Source organism: Vulpes lagopus, chromosome 6 (assembly GCF_018345385.1).
Source record: "Vulpes lagopus strain Blue_001 chromosome 6, ASM1834538v1, whole genome shotgun sequence".
NCBI classification, from domain to species: domain Eukaryota; kingdom Metazoa; phylum Chordata; class Mammalia; order Carnivora; family Canidae; genus Vulpes; species Vulpes lagopus.
The window spans coordinates 29,196,597-29,216,954 of NC_054829.1; the positions used below are offsets into that span (position 1 = coordinate 29,196,597).

Consider the following 20,358-nt stretch of genomic DNA (forward strand, 5'->3'; position numbering starts at 1 on the left):
GATAAAAAAGCAGGACCCATCTATTTGCTGTCTACAAGAGACTCATTTTAGACAGAAGGACACCTACAGCCTGAAAATAAAAGATTGGAGAACCATTTACCATTCAAATGGTCCTCAAAAGAAAGCAGGGGTAGCCATCCTTATATCAGTCAAACTAAAATTTACCCCAAAGACTGTAGGGAGAGATGAAGAGGGACACTATATCATACTTAAAGGATCTATCCAACAAGAGGACTTAATAATCCTCCATATATATGCCCCGAATGTGGGAGCTGCCAAATATATCAATCACTTAATAACCAAAGTTAAGATATACTTAGATAATAATACACTTACACTTGGTGACTTCAATCTAGTGCTTTCTAACTCGATAGGTCTTCTAAGCACAACATCTCCAAAGAAACTAGAGCTTTAAGTGATACACTGGACCAGATGGATTTCACAGATATCTACAGAACTTTACATCCAAACTCAACTGTATACACATTCTTCTCAAGTGCACATGGAACTTTCTCCAGAATAGACCACATACTGGGTCACAAATCAGGTCTGAACTGATACCAAAAGATTGGGATCGTCCCCTGCGTATTCTCAGACCATAATGCCTTGAAATTAGAACTAAATCATAACAAGAAATTTGGAAGGACTTCAAACACGTGGAGGTTAAGGACCATCCTGCTAAAAGATGAAAGGGTCAACCAGGAAATTAGAGAAGAATTAAAAAGATTCATGGAAACTAATGAGAATGAAGATACAACCGTTCAAAATCTTTGGGATGCAGCAAAAGCAGTCCTGAGGGGGAAATACATCACAATAGAAGCATCCATCCAAAAACTGGAAAGAACTCAAAAACAAATGCTAACCTTACACCTAAAGGAGCAAGAGAAAAAACAGCAAATAGATCCTACACCCAGAAGAAGAGAGTTAATAAAGATTTGAGCAGAACTCAATGAAATCGAGACCAGAAGAGCTGTGGAACAGATCAACAAAACCAGGAGTTGGTTCTTTGAAAGAATTAATAAGATAGATAAACCATTAGCCAGCCTTATTAAAAAGAAGAGAGAGAAGACTCAAATTAATAAAATCATGAATGAGAAAGGAGAGATCACTACCAACACCAAGGAAATACAAACAATTTTAAAAACATATTATGAACAGCTCTATGCCAATAAATTAGGCAATCTAGAAGAAATGGACGCATTTCTGGAAAACTACAAACTACCAAAACTGGAACTGGAAGAAATAGAAAACCTGAACAAGCCAATAACCAGGGAGGAAATTGAAGCAGTCATCAATAACCTCCCAAGACACAAAAGTCCAGGGCCAGAAGGCTTCCCTGGGGAATTCTATCAAACGTTTAAAGAAGAAACCATACCTATTCTACTAAAGCTGTTCGGAAAGATAGAAAGAGATGGAGTACTTCCAAATTCGTTCTATGAGGCCAGCGTCACCTTAATTCCAAAACCAGACAAAGACCCCACCAAAAAGGAGAATTATAGACCAATATCCCTGATGAACATGGATGCAAAAATTCTCAACAAGATACTAGCCAATAGGATCCAACAGGACATTAAGAAGATTATTCACCATGACCAAGTAGGATTTATCCCTGGGATGCAAGGCTGGATCAACTCGTAAAACAATCAATGTGACTCATCATATCACCAAGAGAAAAAACAAGAACCATAGGATCTTCTCAATAGATGCAGAGAAAGCATTTTACAAAATACAGCATCCGTTCCTGATCAAAACTCTTCAGAGTGTAGGGATAGAGGGAACATCCCCCAACATCTTAAAAGCCACCTACAGAAAGCCCACAGCAAATCTCATTCTCAATGGGGAAGCACTGGGAGCCTTTCCCCTAAGATCAGGAACAAGACAGGGATGTCCACTCTAACCACTGATATTCAACATAGTACTGGAAGTCCTAGCCTCAGCAATCAGACAACAAAAAGAAATAAAGGCATTAAAATTGGCAAAGAAGAAGTCAAACTCTCCCTCTTCACCGATGACTTGATACTCTACATAGAAAACCCAAAAGACTCCACCCCAAGATTGCTAGAACTCATACAGCAATTTGGCAGCATGGCAGGATACAAAATCAATGCAAATAAGCCAGTGGCATTTCTATACACTAACAATGAGACTGAAGAAAGAGAAATTAAGGAGTCCATCTCATTTACAATTGCACCCAAAGCATGAGATACCTAGGAATAAACCTAACCAAAGAGGTAAAGGATCTATACCCTAAAAACTATAGAACACTTCTGAAAAAATTGAGGAAGACCCAAAGAGATGGAAAAATATTCCATGGTCAAGGATTGGCAGAATTAATATTGTGAAAATGTCAATGTTACCCAGGGCAATTTACACATTTAATGCAATCCCTATCAAAATACCATGGACTTTCTTCAGAGTTGGAACAAATTATTTTAAGGTTTGTGTGGAATCAGAAAAGACCCCGAATAGCCAGGGGAATTTTAAAAAAGAAAACCATAGCTGGGGGCATCACAATGCCAGATTTCAGGTTGTACTACAAAGCTGTGGTCATCAAGACAGTGTGGTCCTGGCACAGAAACAGACACATAGATCAATGGAACAGAATAGAGAATCTAGAACTGGACCCTCAACTTTATGGTCAACTAATATTCGACAAAGGAGGAAAGACTATCTGCTGGAAAAAAGACAGTCTCACCATTTGTTAATGGTGCTGGGAAAATTGGACATCCACATGCAGAAGAATGAAACTAGACCACTCCCTTGCACCATACACAAAGATAAACTCAAAATGGATGAAAGACCTAAAGTTAAGACAAGATTCCATCAAAATCCTAGAGGAAAACACAGGCAACACCCTTTTTGAACTTGGCCACAGCAACTTCTTGCAAGATACATCCATGAAGGCAAAAGAAACAAAAGCAAAAATGAACTATTGGGACTTCATCAAGATGAGAAGCTTTTGCACAGCAAAGGATACAGTCAACAAAACTAAAAGACAACCTACAGAATGGGAGAAGATATTTGCAAATGGCGTATCAGATAAAGGGCTAGTTTCCAAGATCTATAAAGAACTTATTAAACTCAACAGCAAAGAAACAAACAATCCAATCATGAAATGGGCAAAAGACATGAACACAAATCTCACAGAGGAAGACATAGACATGGCCAACACGCACATGAGAAAATGCTCTGCATCACTTGCCATCAGGAAAATACAAATCAAAACCACCATGAGATACCACCTCACACCAGTGAGAATGCGGAAAATTAACAAGACAGGAAACCACAAATGTTGGAGAGGATGTGGAGAAAAGGGAACCCTCTTACACTGTTGGTGGGAATGTGAACTGGTGCAGCCACTCTGGAAAACTGTGTGGAGGTTCCTCAAAGAGTTAAAAATAGACCTGCCCTACGACCCAGCAATTGCACTGCTGGGGATTTACCCCAAAGATGCAGATGCAGTGAAACACCGGGACACCTGCACCCCGATGTTTATAGCAGCAATGGCCACAATTGCCAAACTGTGGAAGGAGCCTCGGTGTCCGTCGAAAGATGAATGGATAAAGAAGATGTGGTCTATGTATACAATGGAATATTACTCAGCAATTAGAAACGACAAATACCCACCATTTGCTTCGACATGGATGGAACTGGAGGGTATTATGCTGAGTGAAATAAGTCAATCGGAGAAGGACAAACATTATATGGTCTCATTCATTTGGAAAATATAAATAATAGTGAAAGGGAATAAAGGGGAAAGGAGAAAAAGTAAGTGGGAAATATCAAAAAGGGAGACAGAACATGAAGACTCCTAACTCTGGGAAACGAACTAGGGGTGGTGGAAGGGGAGGAGGGCGGTGTGTGGGGGTGACTGGGTGGCAGGCACTGAGGGGGGCACTTGACAGGATGAGCACTGGGTGTTATTCTGTATGTTGACAAATTGAACACCAATAAAAAATAAATGTATTATTAAAAAAATACAGACACTAACTTTATATTGGAGAAACCTAGTGAACACCACTAACCAAGTTTTTAAAATTAATATAATCAACACTAGGGTAAACTAATATCACGTGTTTCCTGATAACACATGCTGAGAGTACTATGGGTATTTAATAAAATATATATTTAGTCTTTGTCCCAGGTTCCTGGCACAGAGCTCCTAAAACCTATGTAATTCCCTGAGAAATAGGAAAGTCTTTTGATAGTCATAGCAAGCCCCATTTAACCATACCTAACTTCATTCTAATAAGATGTGTCATAGGGAGTGGATCCCGGATAGCTTCCAGATGGGGACCAGAAAAACCAAATGACTTCTTAGAGGGTTAGAACTTTGAGCCCCACCCTGACCTCTAGAGAACAGAGAAGGGGCTGGAAATTGAATGTAGACATCAATGGATTTAATCAATCATGTCTACATAATGAAACCTTGATTTTAAAAAAAAAACAGAACAATGATGTCTGCAGGAGTGTCTGGGTTGATGAAGATATCTATGTGCTGGGATGGTGGTGCACACCCTGGAAAGGGCATGGAATTTTTGTCACCTACTTCCCATTCCTTGCCCCAGTGCATCTCTTCCATTTAGGTGTTCCTGAATTGTATCCATTATAATGAAACTGTAACTGCATATATAATGCTTTCTTGAATTCTGTAAGTCATTCTAGCAAATTATTGAACCTGAGTGAGGAAATCACCTAATTTGTAGATAGACATAAATGTGAGTAGCCTGGGGACCCTGTTGGTGACTGGTATCTGAACTGGGAACTGGGGACAATCTAGTGGGACTGTGCAGTCTGTACTACCTGGTAGCAGTAGAGTGTCAGAAGTTAGTTACTAGTGGTCGTTAGTGCTAACTACTAGTAGTTAGAATCAGAATTGAATTGGATTGTAGGACACCCAGCTGGTGAAGAAGTGAAGAACTGACTTGTTTGGAAAGCCAAACAAGGTCTCAACATTGACATCGGTGGTATTTCTGCCCAAAATACCTTACGTGAATCTCCTCAAAAAGACATTCTGTAAAATAATTAGCCTGAACTCTCAAAATATACATCAAGAAAGATAAACACTAAAAACGATTCCAGATTTAAAGGAGACTAAAGAGACATGACAGGCATATGCATTATATAATTTGGGATTAGATCCTTGATGAGAGGAAAAATATAACTATAAAGAACATTAATAGGACAATAGACAACGTTTGACTATGGCCTATTAGGAAATAGCATTATATCATAAAATTTCCTGATTTTGAAAAATTATTATAATTGTATAAAAGAATATTTCTAGAAAATATTCACTGAAATATCTAGTAAAAATGTTTCCAACTTATTAAGTGGTTCAGAAACATAATATGCATAGGGGCACCTGGGTGGCTCAGTTGGTTGAGTGACAGACTCTTGACTTTGGCTCAGGTCATGACCTCAGGGTCATGAGATTGAGCCCAACATTGGGCTCCACACTCAGGGTGGAGCCTGCTGGAGATTCTCTCTCCCTCTGACCCTGCCCCTACTCGTGCTCTCTCTAAAATAAATAAATAAAATATTTTAAAAAGAAAAATAGTATGTATATATTGCTTACATGCATTGTATATAGAAAAAGAAAATGATAGAGCAAATGGGGCAAAACAAACAACTGGAGAATCTGGGCAAAGTGTATATGAAGTTTCTTATACCAGTCTTACAACTTTTCCCTAAGTTTGAAATTACATAAAAATAAAAATAACAGAAAACAACACAGCAGTCTTACCGATTTAGGGGCTAGTTTTCTTCCACAGAGTGGCATTTTTAAGATAATCCCAAAAGATTATTAGAACACTAAAAGACAGATATACCAATTCTCAAACTATGTTCCCTGGGGCAAATTAGATCATAACAGATTAGCAGATTTATCAAAACTAAAACAATTTGTCAAAATTAAAACAATTGTTACTTCTTTCTCCTAAAATTCACCTTGGAAATCATTTTATTCGTCAGATGGAGAACTCATACTCTCATGTGAGAGAGCTCATATTTCTTTAGGAAAACATCTTGACAAAGTGAGATGTGCAAAGTGAGCTTATTTATCTAGACAAGGAATACAAAAGTAGGAATAAAGTCACCAGGGTGGGAAGACTAGCAGTTACATGGTAAAGGTCACATGAGTAGCAATGAGACCCCTCCCTAAAAACCTGCCAGTCTTCTCCTTAGAAACCATGGTACGACATGCAGTGCCTGTCCTATGGAAACAGAACAGTAGTCTACGTTTTGCATTCCTGTTGACCTGGGAGGAAGAGGAGTGTTTTGACAATATAAATCCTTTGACAGGAAATATTGGGGAATCTTAAGGCTTCTGTAGGACATGAAACTAAGGTGTTCAAGGCAACCTGAGATGGTCAATTTCAAGTGTCAACTTGACTAAGCTAAGGAATGCCCAAATAGCTCATAAAGCATTGTTTCTGGGTTTCTGGGTACGCGTGTAAGGATGTCTCCTGAAGAGATTAGCATTTGAATCATTAAACTGAGCAAAGATCTTTACCAATACAGGTTGGCATCCTCCAAATCATTGAGGGCCTGAACAGAACGAAGAGGCAGAGGAAGGACAAATTCATTCTCTCTGCTTAAGCTGAAACATCTGTCTTCTTCTGCTCACCTCCCTCCATTGAAGTTTCTGATTCTCAGGCTTTTGGACTCAGAGCCACACCAAACTCACACCACTGGCTACCCAATTCCCAGACCTCCAAACTCTGAATTATACCACCAGCTTTCCTGGTTGTCCAGCTTGCAGGCAGCAGGCAGATCGCAGAACTACTATGCCTCCACAATTGAGTCAGCTAATTTCTGTAATAATCTTCTCCATATGTATATTTATATATTCATATATATATATATTTCTATACTCATGTATACATTTCTCTGAGTAACCCTAGATACTGGATGGTATCTAGTTTTCATATAAAAGGAGAACAGCAAACACATTATAGTCGTTCTGATTACGTGTTAATATTTTATCATCAGGGACACCTGGGTGGCTCAGCAGTTAAGCATCTGCCTTCAGTCCAGGGTGTGGCTCTGGAGACCCGGGATCGAGTTCTGCATCGGGCTCCCTGTATGGAGCCTGCTTCTCCCGCTGCCTCTGCTTGTGTCTCTGCCTCTCTGTGTGTGACTCATGAATAAACAAAATCTTTTAAAAAATATCTTGTCATCAATAAATGGATGCCATATTCAAGAAAGTTACATGAATGATGAGCTGATGCAGGAGGAGATGATGTGTGATTGAACTTCTACATATAGGCAGCAAACACCGTCTTTGGTATTTGTGGTCTGATTGAGAATCGCTGGTTTAAGTTGTGGATCTTGTTTTGTACTTTCAATATAGGAATGTGCTATCTTATTAGTAATAAAAGAGTTGAATTCTCCAATTTGTATCATTCTGTCACAAGGTTTTAAAAAAATGAATCAAGTGTTGACCGCTTCTTATAATTGACTTATCTATGAGACTTTTTTTTTTCTTAGCTTCAATCTGACCTTGATTATTTGTCATGGCCACCTCGTGGTTTTCCACTGCTACATTACAACTTGTCAAGGGTTCTGTGGTCAAATAGGCTTTAAGAAATACTGCTATGGGGTGTCATTTTTACAGATGCCAGTTTGAAGAGGCAGGACTCAGAAAACAGAATGCATTTTCCTGTTCTGGCTACTTTCACAAAAAGCTCTGAGGCACTCCTCATTATTGGAATTATGGGTGGGGCTGAGTAATGAATTATCCATTAGCCAAGGGATTTCCACTGTCAACAGCAATGTAAACTGCATGTCACGGATCAACTCCACACCTTTGGAATGAAATTCCTGAGACACGATTCACTTCAGCAAGGGCCACTATAAACACAGATCAAGGGTTCTAAGGGGGAGTCAGCAAGGATAAGGGCTTCATCCCGGATCACTGCAAATCAGGGACATAGGCCTCTTTCAGAAAGCAGTGCAAGAATTAGATCATTACTACAAAACGAGAATTATGCTGTCAAAACTTCGAAAGTGGTAAGCATATTAACCAAAATGCATGTGAGTGAGGAAATTCTCAGAGCTGCAGCAGCTTAGAACCACACAGACAAATGAAGGCTTTCTCAGCCAAGCTGAAGCCTATTTACGGTCCTACTGTACTTGGGACTATCGTGCCCTTGAAAAGCAGAAACCCAGCTGTCACCTAAGACAGGAAGGGAATTCTGCAAATTTGGCAGCAACCCTTCAGCTGTGTGCTTAATACCCATCTTGTAGTCTGCTACGGTGTGACGTTACTACAGGGCTTGCAGAAGACACGGAGATAGCTCCACAAAGTATCAAATTGGAAGAAATGGATTGTACATCCTTGTACAGAATGGATTCTGAAAAATACCTCATGATTTCACTACCTGCACTATCATATCTGTCCCCAAATCCCTGCCCTCAGTGTTCTTCACTAGTCACCATATTTATTCACCCAGCTTCACACCCTCACTTATCCCTGACTCCTCCAACCCCGTCACTCCCATCTTGGCTGCCACCTCTGGCAGATCCCACTTCTTCACTGGAAATCCATTCCCTTCTTTTGCTCATTAAGGCCAGTGCCCTGGTTCAGGTCCCCACTTCCTCATACTATTAAGTTGTTTATCCTCCCAGTTTCTAGTACTTTTCATTTTATGACCACTGTAAAGTTCATCTGGTAAATCAGTCTGAATCATAACGACCTTAATCTAACCACCATAATCTAACCACCTTCAATTATTCCTCATGGCTCTGGACGGCAGACATATCCCTCAGCCTGGCATCCAAGACTCCAGTAATCTCCAGGCTCTGTCCCCATAACCCCTCAATGTATACACTATTACCCACACATGTCCATACAAGCACCACATGGTGGCTTCTTTCAACTTCTATTTACGTCTGGATCTCACCTTGCACACAATCTATTCAAATCCTATCTATTTTCCAGGGTCCATATCAAGCATTCCTTCCTCAAAGAAACATTTCTCTGCTCCCCAAGTAATGTCATCTCCTACATCCTTGAACCTACCACATTTTTCTTGGCATCTATTATGATCTGCTTTCTATGCTTCTTATCTATCTTATCTACTCTATAATTTTCATTCAATCAATATTTATTAGGACTTGACTATGTGCCAGGCCTTGTATTAAGCATCAGGAATACAGCGGTGAATAAGACAGCAATAACCCCTCAAATCACACAGAGGAGTTGCAAGCCAGGATCACCACAGAGCACTGAGACCGTACCATAGAGAACGTAGCTAGGCCAACTGTTCTATTAGAAAATACCTGATAAACAAAGAGTCATTCAATTCAGATGCTCTGTTTAAAAACCATAATTCTATTAATAAAAAAGATCATTTTAAGTGGGAAATTTGAAGAATCAGATAGTATAATCTTTAAGTCCATAATTAAAGACCCATATACAATTGCAGCAAAAGTGGAAGGATGTCAAATATCCCTGCTAAAATATTTTACAGCAACAATTACCATTTTTTAAAGACATATTTATTTGTCTAATACATAAATCAAAGAAAGGATGAAAGGAAAGAAAATCAGATATTGGTGTCAATGGGACTTCAAATGAATGTAAAAAGACTACCAGTTTGGTTTTTTGACAGTTTTGGATCGAGTGCTTTAGAATCTCAGTAATATCCCCAGAATTTCATGTGGATATAACATAGATAAGGATATGTATATTCGGGGGGTAAAAAAAAGAAGAGAATACAACTATGAGATTAACTATGTTAAATTATCATAAGGAGAAAAACAAGACAGGGACACCGGGATGGCTCAGCGGTTGGGCATCTACCTGGGCTCAGGGAGTGACTCCAGAGTTTCAGGATTGAGTCCCGCATCGGGCTTCCCATGAGGAGCCTGCCTCTCCCTCTGCCTTTGTCTCTGCCTCTCTCTGTGTCTCTCATGAATAAATGAATAAAATCTTTAAAAAAAATAAAAAAGGACAAGATTTCTCTATCGCCCATATCCTTGACTCAACCACCAGTAAAGAAACTCTGGCATTGGGATCCCTGGGTGGTGCAGCGGTTTGGCGCCTGCCTTTGGCCCAGGGCGCGATCCTGGAGATCCGGGATGGAGTCCCACGTCGGGCTCCCGGTGCATGGAGCCTGCTTCTCCCTCTGCCTGTGTCTCTGCCTCTCTCTCTCACTGTGTTCCTATCATAAATAAATAAAAATTAAAAAAAAAAAAAGAAACTCTGGCATTTACAAGATGGGAAAGTTGCAGCGTCCTGGGTTGCTCAGTCAGTTAAGGGTCAGACTCTTGGTTTGGGCTCAGGTCATGATGTCGAGGTCATGGGATCAAGCCCTGAGTGGGGCTCCGTGCTCAGCACAGAATCAGCTTGAGATTCTTGCTCCTTCCTTCTCCTTTCTCCTGTTCTCTCTCTCTCTCCTAAATAAATAAGTAAAATAAAATAAAATTTCTTAATGAATAAATAAAAGATGGAAAAGTTCTTTCCATACATTCCAGTTCTAAGTATGCAAATTACTACATTTCAGTGATTCTATTACATCTCAGTTTGAAACACTGCCCACGATTGACATCAAGTGTCCAACGTTCCACCCCATTTCTCTCCTCACCCCACTCACCTGTCTCAGTGATCCCCTATTTACCTCATAAGCATCTTTGATGTTCAAGGGCTCACCAAGTGCTGCCACATGTCCCACAATGCCTTTGTTCCATTCTAAGAGGATACGGTTATTTGAAGCTTCTTCCAGTGTTGAACCTTCTGCAACATCAAACAGGCGGCTGATAAGAAACTTGTCACTGGAGCTGTCCTCACAGACAAGAAACAGTGATAGCGATCAGCGGAGATAAGTCCATGAATATGCAAGGCATTTTGTGACATAAGGCTGTGACATCCAAATGACTAGAAATATCTTTCACTAATTCCAAGAGTCTCGAGCACTGGTCCCCTTCATCATTATCAAACCTTGGGGGCGTTAGAGGCATCTGTTCCTTCTTTTCTGAGTCAGCGAGGAAGCTCACAGTAGCCTCAGAATCTTTGACGACAATGGCTCTAAGAGGCCTGTCAAATGCAGAGGCAGACATTTTCCTGCTTGGTGTTCCAGGCGCACTGCTGTCTGCACAGGGACTCTGCTGCGAGGGGCAAGAGCAAGATTCTGCGTGGCCTCTGATGCCTTCTTTACACACAGGGATGGTGTGGACTCTCGCAGCGAACCAGGCATTGACCGTTTCTCTGCAGAACAGAATGCAGACATACTAAATATTTAAGAAAGAAAGATGCTATCTCTCTCTGAAAGCTGCTAACAATTGTCTCACAGCAAACTGCTTAGACAATAATTCAATTTTTCATGGAAATTAAAAACAAGATGGTTTATTTCAGACAATTATATTTTGGAAAACTATAAACAATTGCTTCAGTTAGCATTATAATAAAGTCTGATGCCTATAAATAGATTTTCAGATATCTGATTTACAATGCATAAAGCATCAAGTCTGCTTCTTTGAAAAGCAGTTTTCATAAAAGACACTAAATTTGACCACAGTCTTAAAAACCATAAATATAAAAATTAACTCCCTGTTTAAAACACACAACTTGAAGTTAAATATTTGAAAATTTAAAAGAAATATTCATGAAATTTGGTTAGCTAATATGCTAAATGTTAGATAATCTTATCTATATTGCTAATATACAGATTAGATTTAGAAGAGGGAAAATATAAACAATTTGATCTGGTATATAGAAAGATTATAGATTCTGTAAATAGTATCCTAATAATGCTTGTTCAATAATGGTACAAATGATCTCTTCTTTTTGTGTGTGTGTGTGTGGTTTAGGTTTTATTTCATCATCATAAACTGAACTCTGCAAACCAGCTAGACCTGGGGAAGGAACCACGGAGCCCGCAGAACTGTGGTGAGAGTGCGGAGACTCCGGGCTATTTGTAGCAGGTGGGGGTGGAGGGGCGCTCTCCTGAGCTAAAGGAAGGGTCTGGAAGTTCAGATAAAACAGGAGTTAGAGGGATCCCTGGGTGGTGCAGCGGTTTGGCGCCTGCCTTTGGCTCAGGGCGCGATCCTGGAGACCCGGGATCGAATCCCACGTCGGGCTCCCGGTGCATGGAGCCTGCTTCTCCCTCTGCCTATGTCTCTGCCTCTCTCTCTCTCTGTGACTATCATAAATAAATAAAAAGAAAAAAAAAGAAAAAGAAAAACTGGGAACCGTTGGTGTTGGGTCCAGCGTTGGCCATGGACAAGATGCCAGGCCCCGCGTGCTTCAGGGTGAAGTTCTCGTCATCAAACTTCTCCCCGTAGATGGACTTGCCGCCAGTGCCATCGTGGCGCTTGAAGTCCCCACCCTGGCACATAAATCCTGGGATAATCCTGTGAAAGCAGGAACCTTTGTAACCGAATCCCTTCTCTCCAGTACTCAGAGCACGAAAGTTCTCTCCTGTCTTTGGAACTTGGTCTGCAAACAGCTCGAAGGAGATGCAGCCCAAAGGCTCCCCGGCCACGGGGATGTCAAAGAACACGGTGGGGTTGACCATGTCTGGACGGCGAGGCCTGCTCCGGGTATACTCCTGGTATAAAGGAAGAAAATTAAAAAGTAAGCAATAGCTAATTCTAAAAATTTAGTTCAAGCAAATTTAAATTATTCAAATTATGTGAAAGAGATCCATCTGAGTAGAAGGCTTCACGGTACGTGATTTTTTTTAAACAAACATCAGATTATACACATCAAAATGACTGTTCAATTCAAAGGATTCCGTTTCAAAAAATGTTTCATATCAATGGATAGTGCCATTACTTTAAACATTTTTAGAGCTCTTCTTTTGAAACTAACTTCTAGGAAAATTCATAAGATAAAAAAAGGATATTAGTTTTCTCCAAAAGTTAGATCTTCTTCTTCTTCATTAAGCCCTTCTCTCAAAACTAACACTTAACCAAAAAAAAAAAAAAAAAAAAAAAAAAAGCTTGCATCCCAATTTTGTGTTTTTAAACACAAAAAACCCTAGAGTAACAGCTAACTTAGTAACTCTTATGCATAAGATTTGACTTCTCCCAAAACTCAAATTTACCTTCAAAAGACAAAAAATTACTAACACTAACAATGTTTAAAAGAATATGCCCATAATAAAAGCAATGCAATCCACTCTATAAGGACATATTGATTATTTTCACTAAAAGGCCAGGACAAAAAAAGTTGGACTATGCACTATTTTGGAGAGTGTTTGTATACAGGCATTCTTCAATCTTTTTGTCTGTAGTAAAAATTGTGACCACCTTGATGGAGGGTAAACAGGCAACACCTAACCATTTTTTAAATGCATTTATCCTTTGTTCCAGAAGTTTTACACATGTGGCAAAAGAAGTACAAGCATATTTCCTGTAGCACTATTTTTTATAGCAAAGATAATAAGCTACCTATACCACAACTGGAAGGCTGGTTAAATACATAATGACACATTTATACAATGGAATACAAGACAGACATTGAAAAATAGTTATTTCACTTAATAAATCTCAATAATTTATTAAGTGAAAAAAGAATACAGAGTGAAAAAAGAAGAGGCTGCCTTATTTCCGAATCTCTACTAAGTTTTCCATTTTTGAGATATTCCCTTGATTATTTTATTTTGAAGAACAAAGTATTATTTGGTAAATATCTATTATTCTGAAATAGTACCAGTCTAGAATGGAATGGGTAAAAAAAATAATAACACAGATATTATCAGGATGACCACAGAATTTCAAGTGCTGAATACAGATATAAAAGCCTTTCAAAGACCCCTTTAAGAAGAAACACTTCCATAACCCCCCCAAGTTGCAGTAGTGGTGCCAAAGACACTGATGTCAAAAATGAATGTGAAGCTGTCAAAAATGTACAGGAGGGCAGCCCCGGTGGCTCAGCGGTTTAGCACCGCCTTCCGCCCAGGGCGTGATCCTGGAGACCCAGGATCAAGTTCCACATTGGGCGTCCCAGCAAGGAGTCTGCTTCTCCCTCTGCCTGTGTCTCTGCTTCTCATTCTCTCATAAATTATTTAAAAAAAAAAAAAAGATGTATAGGAAGTTTCTGAATAAAATGGTTTTGTAAAAGGTAGATATAAAAAAAGCACTATATTTAAATTAATATATTTTATGTGATTTATAGATACGTGCATGTACCTTAAATTGCTAAATCAATATAAGAATAGGCATTTGAATTATTTCAGCTACCCACCTAAAATTTAGTCAAATGATTCTTATCTTATTGGAAAATGGTAATAAACTTTTTTTTAAATCAAAACACCTACTTGACAAGCCCACGTGGATATCTAAACAGACAACTTAAAATGGCAAAAAACAGAATTCCTAATGATACTCATTATCTTACTACAATCTCACTCCCTGCCAGTTTTCCTTATATTAATAAAAGCACCATTACCTCCCTAGTTACTCAAATCAACATCTAGGAATAATTCTAAATTTGTTCCCTTCAAATCTCACATCCAAGCCAAGCCCCATCTATGTGACTCCCCACAGCTTGTAACCCAATCTGGTCATTTCTATCTCTTACGTTACATTCTGGTCTAAGTAAGTCCACTATGGCTACAGCCTCCTCACTGGTCTCTCTGTATTATACGTGCCCCCTTTCAATCCATTACCCCCATAGCAGCCCGAGGAATCTTTAAACAAAGTATATCTTAACATCATAATTATCCTACTTGGTGTCTCAGTGACTGAAGAATAAAACTCAAACTCTTTCAATCCCCTACCATTGTTCCACTTGCCCAGGCTGGCCTCCCTGGTGCTCCTCAAGCACGCCAAGCAATAACTGTCCTCAGTCTGGAATGTTCTCCCCTCACCTATATCTGGCTGATCACAGCTTCTGCATCTCTACTCAGACAAGTCTTCCTTGATCGTGCCACCTTAAGTGGCCTTTGACACATGATGGTCTCACTTCACAGAACCTAAATTCTTATTAGTTGATCTGTTGTCTTATTGTCTGTCTCCTCCAACCACATGTAAATTTCATCAGCGCTGCGGGTCTGCCTTGTTCCCGTGCTCAGAAAATGCCTGTCTCATAGTGTGTCTACAACAAATAATTTTTGAGTGAAGTGACTGGATCAATAACTGGATTATTAACTGGATCAATAAATAAGGCTCCTAAATGAACTACAACAAAAGGGACAGCAGTCTTTGATTATCTAAACGCTGGTATGTCTGTTGCATAAAATTAACACTGCAGTTTAACTATGAATATTTATCACCTCTTGGATGTAAGCCTAGTAACTAACTATGCTTAATTTATCCTCATATAACCTACAGGGCCTACTATATATCTTAAATAGAGCCAGGACTTAAAAATTCTGTTATATGCTTTTTATTACTATAGTTGTCTCACAACTGTTTTGTTTCTAATTATTTTCTTGGAGGATTGAACTCAGTGTTAAATTATACAGGAAAGCAGATCTAGTATATTTGCTCATTCAGTCAACAATTTTTAACCAGCAGTTATTGGGGAAGGGATTTCTCATGACACATTATTGATTATCTGAGTCCCTGTAGTTAGTTATATGCTTATGTAGCTTAGCTCTGTGTTTTATGTATGCTTAGCTCTGTGTTTGAAGATAAGTTGTAACAAACAATGTAATATAGCAGCAGAAAATCCTTTCAAGGTCAACCAATTTTCAGAGGCATTTATTTAAAAAAAAATTTTTTTTAAAGATTTTATTTAGTTATTCATTATATATATAGGGGGGGGGGCAGAGACACAGGCAGAGGGAGAAGCAGGCTCCATGCAGGGAACCTGACTTGGGACTCCATCCTAGGTCTCCAGGATCATGCCCTGGGCCAAAGGCAGGTACTGAACCGCTGAGCCACCCAGGGATCCCCTTGGCAGGTATTTAAATAAGAATTTAGGAATGCCAGAAACCTTCATCCTGTTCAAGGATTACTTCTGAGTACAGATCATTCAGTCTGGGGATAGGATAAAAAAGCATGCATGAATGTCAAATGACAACAATTAAATCAAATAAGGTAGAAATATTCCATCAACATGCCTGTTTACAGGCACAGATGCCCAATCTAAGTGAATCCAAATTTATTTTAAATTTTAAAACATGTTAAATGTTTCTACAGAACCATCTGTTTCATGGGGTCCTGAATCACAGACTCATTTTACACTTACAGCGTGTAACAAAAGGGAAAAAAGCAAAGTAATGCGAGCTTCTAGTTAAAAAAAAAATCCTAGCTCTAAAGTCAAAATGTCTGCAATAAGTTTTTACCACAACCATATGAATCACACTGGGTTTAGAAATTTGGAATTTTTATAATCAACCACTGTCTAATCTCTCTTAAATCTCTAGTTAATGCCACCAAATATAAGCCCAAACCAGAACCCCTGACTACACACAAGCTCTTAGATTATATTCTTTAAACTGACAGCTTCCAGCGCTTTATAACTCTTAAAATTAATGGCCTGTACTACTCTTTAAATATTTTACACTTTCATTTTCTGACTTTTACTCAACATGAACTCTTAGAGATAGATATATAAGAATATATATACACACGTACGTTTTAAAAAAGGTGGTCAGTCTATTGTCAACAACTAAAATTTAATAACCTTAGCTAAAAAAAAATAAGTCTTTATATAGGGTTTCGGATGACCTCAATTTTACACTGAGCAGCAACTCTGAGAAATTAGGATTTTAATTCTATGCTACTTGAGAGAAAAAGTAATGCGGAAAACAAAGCAAATTTAACTCTTTCCATTTGTTTCCCAATAAAAAGTTACTAGCCAAGTTTTGGCAGGCCCCGAGAGAAGCGTTCTTATGTACGACTATTTAACAAGGACCACCAAGCTACCCTAAGTGCCTGTGTTTAGGGGGGGGGGGAAGGATATTTCAAATATTAGTAACCTGCCTACAGAACACCTCCAAAGAACACCCTGACACACTGAAAAAAAAAAAATCAGCCCAGTTCTCCTGCCCACTCCCCATTCAGTGTGACAGACGCGGAAGTGGGCCAGGGGGAAAGGGGACTGGGGACAGACGGCCTGGGAGCGGCAGGGGAGCCCCGGACCCGCGGCCGCAGCGGGCGAGAATTCGGGGTCGCGGTGCCTGAGTGCGCCCCCCCCCCCAGCAGCGCCCCTCCAGCACACGTTACTCCCTTCGGGGCTGACCCTCTGGTGGCTCCAGGTTCAGGACTTTCCCAGGAAGACTGCCAAGGCGGGCAAGGAGACGTTGCGGGAGGGCGGAGTGACTAAACCCTGGAGATCAGATTTGCCCTAAGCGGTCGGCTCCGTCCCCAAACCCCGACAGTGATGACGTCCACACCGACTCTTTAGGACAAACAGCCTTTTGTGAAAAAACAAACAAACAAAAAAACAAGAGCCGCTTCTAAGATCCCAAAGTCCTACTACACCCGAAGAGAATAAAGGCGGAGAAGCCTGTCAGGCCGCTTCCAGGGACGCCCCCCCCGCCCGCTGGCGTGGCCCCGACGCCCCCAAGGGAAGTGGGGGGGATGCTCGGCGAACTACTTGTGTGGTCTCCACAGGGCAACACAGCGGACACAGGAGGTTGGAGGCGCAGCCCCCGCGGCCTCCGCAGGCCCTGAGCTGGGGGGGGGGCGCCGGGGGCGCCGACGAGCCCAGGTGAGGCGGCCCCTGAAGCCTGTTCGCGGGCTCCCGGCTCCCGACCCCGCCGCCCGCCGCCGCCCGCCGCCGCCCCAGCCCCAGCCCCAGCCCCAGCCCCTCCCGGCGCAGCGGCGAGCGTTTCCCACGCGCGCGCGGCGCTCCCCGGCGCCTCCTCCCCGCCCGCCGCCGCCGCCCTGGCGCTGGACTCGACCCGGAGGAGCCGGCTCCGGGCTCAGCCGGGCCCCGCCAGCCCCGCGCTGGCCGCCGCCGCCCTCCCCAGCGCCTCCGTGCGCGCCGCGGAGCCCTGGGCGCAGCCGGAGAGAGTGGGAGGAAGCGCGGAGCTGGGGGCACTGCGAGGGGGCGACAGGCGACCGCGCTGGCTCCGGGGGGGCGCCCGCCTGCCGCTGCCTCGGGGCTCCCGCGCTCTCCCCCGCCGGCTTCCCCGCCCCCGAGGGCCGGCGAGGGGGGCCGGGGCGGAGCGGGGCCGCCGCGACCCAGCTGGAAATGGTGCTCCCGGAGGAGCTGCAGGGAAGGGCTCCAACACGGTTTGGGGGGCGCTAAGATTTAGGGGGCCCCGGAGGCTAGAGAGGGCCCGGGGAAGGCCTCTGGGGTGGCGCGGGTGTCTGTGAACAATCTTGCCCTTGGGGATCGCCAGGGCAGCGGGGTGGGGGCGGGGCGAGGGAGGGGGTCCGGCAGGTACGTGGTCGTATCTGAACTTTGTGAGCAAGTTGGATGGGGCCCCACGCTTGGGCGCCTCGACTGTGCCGGCCACGGAGTCGAGGTCTCTAGGCCCCAGCGGGACCAAAGGCCTCCGAAAGCTAAGGGCCTGGCAACAGAGCGGTTTAAGGGTGAAGGAAGGGCGGAGGTTCAGGAAGGGGCGAGCTGAGCCCCCAGGTCACTCGGCGCTCGGCGCGTCCTCCGGGGTCCCCTCCTTACCTGGTGGCTTTCCTAACAAAGTAAGAGAAGGGGAAGTCCCGGTGATCACCAGCCGCTTCCGCGGAGGCCGGATCCCGCTGCAGCTCCCCCCGCCCCCGCGCCCCCGCCGGGGCTGGCCGGCTCCGGGACGCACGCGGCGCCTGGCAGCTGCCTGGTGCTGCAGTGCACCCCGCTGGGGTCCCTCCCCGAGGAGAGCTCTGCCCGAGCCGCTCCCCCTCCGCTGCGCTCCAGGCCCCGGGCTGTGGGCGGCGCTGCTCCGCCCAGGCTCGCCACCGGCCGCGCCCCGCCTCTCCCGGACCTCCCGGCTCCCAGGTGGGGCAGGCGCAGCGGCCGCGCCTCCTCCCCGGGTCCGCGCGAGACCGGGGCTCGCAGACGCTCGGGGCCCCAGATTCCCAGGCGGCGACGGAGGCAACTGGCGAGCTCCCCGGAAGCTCAGTGGCCGCCGCTGGGGTGCGCTGGGCGCTGCAAGGGCTGCAGGGGGGCGCGCAGAGGTGAGGGGGGGCGGGGGGGCCTCGCGGAGTGCCCCACTTAAGAGAGGGAAGGTCGCGATGAGTGCGCCCACCCCCAGGTCCTGAAAGCCGGAGCGAGGGGCAGTTTCCACCAAAAATAGGAAGTGCTGTTACCCTGGGCACTTTGCCTCCAACTTGGGTGAACCACCACCGTCCAGCGCCCTGGGCTTGGGTCTGGAAGGAGCGGCGACCCACCCTCCTCCGAGCCCAGCCAGCCCGCGGGTGTGGGCCACAGATTTGTGGGTCCTGGTGGGTGACTTCCACAGAGGCATTCCCCTACGTAGTATGTCCATGATAACGACGATGCTAATTATGAATTAGGCGTCTTTGCACCAAACACTCCCTTTGCATGACTGCAAACAAGATGTTCTGGGAAAAGGAGAAGGTAAACTGAAATAACCGTGATGGTTTGGGGATGAAGTCAGGAAACAAGGGCACCTCTGCACAATCAGGTTAACTTGAGAGCAAAGGCACTACCCGGATGCAATGCAAAGCAGGCCGGTTAGCCCACGTTTAAATTAATTCGTCATCTATATTTAAGTGGGATTAACACACTTTTAAAATTAGTATGTCATCTGACCTATCTCAAACATTTATCAAGATGAGATACCGTTTCCTTTGTTTCTTCTGACCTAAGATGTGGTGAGTAAACAAATTTCCGACCTAATTTCCGATGGAACCTGTCTCAGGGAACAAAATATTTTGAGAAGAAAATGATGAAGTCTAGATGTGGGTAAACCAACTATCTCCTCTGGAGATGGAAGAGTCACATTTGGCAGGGAACCCTCAGTCAACTGATAGATCAGGCAATTGACAAAGCAGGAAAAGTGCATCTGGTGCATTATTAAGTATCAAGATGATGGACATAGGTCATAATGAAGCTTGTACTTAACAGCTCATTGACTTGAGTCATAATAACAATGACTTTATAAAAGCACCCTCCTATCTTTTTTCTCATTGTCCTCGCAAAGAAATTTAACAATGTCTGTGTTGTCATTATCAGGAAAATATGTCAGCCTTCTCCTTAGTTAAAGCCTTCCCTGTAGTCTTCACATTAAAATTTTATGTTTTCCATTTTTAAAAATTATTTCAATTGCTCTTTGGAGACAAATCACTGTATAAATCCCCACATACAAATAAATAAGTCAACCTATTACATGTTGTAAGACAGTTATTCATTTATATATGTCTGTACATAAGAGGCAAAAGATTTTTAGAAACATTTCATATGGGGATCCCTGGGTGGCACAGCGGTTTGGCGCCTGCCTTTGGCCCAGGGCGCGATCCTGGAGACCCGGGATCGAATCCCACATCAGGCTC

The 20,358-nt window shown here is 43.0% G+C and overlaps 1 protein-coding gene across 3 annotated transcripts; it reads right to left on the reverse strand.

Annotated features, from left to right (window-relative positions):
- Positions 1-9,482: 9,482 nt before the first annotated feature.
- LOC121493469 (peptidyl-prolyl cis-trans isomerase A-like) lies at positions 9,483-18,790 on the reverse strand. Of its 3 annotated transcripts, none has more exons than XR_005988479.1 (4): positions 18,530-18,790; positions 12,197-12,554; positions 10,626-11,212; positions 9,483-10,404 (listed from the first exon to the last, which is right to left on the reverse strand). XR_005988479.1 is itself a non-coding variant. In XM_041759365.1 (3 exons), the coding sequence occupies exons 2-3, from the start codon at positions 12,519-12,521 to the stop codon at positions 10,998-11,000; spliced, it is 540 nt and encodes a 179-aa protein (XP_041615299.1). In that variant the 5' UTR covers positions 12,522-12,554; positions 18,530-18,790; the 3' UTR covers positions 9,483-10,997. The 3 variants fall into 3 exon arrangements, 1 of the variants encoding a protein (XP_041615299.1); XR_005988480.1 differs by having other exon boundaries at positions 10,602-11,212; XM_041759365.1 differs by having other exon boundaries at positions 9,483-11,212.
- Between the last annotated feature and the right edge of the window lie 1,568 nt (positions 18,791-20,358).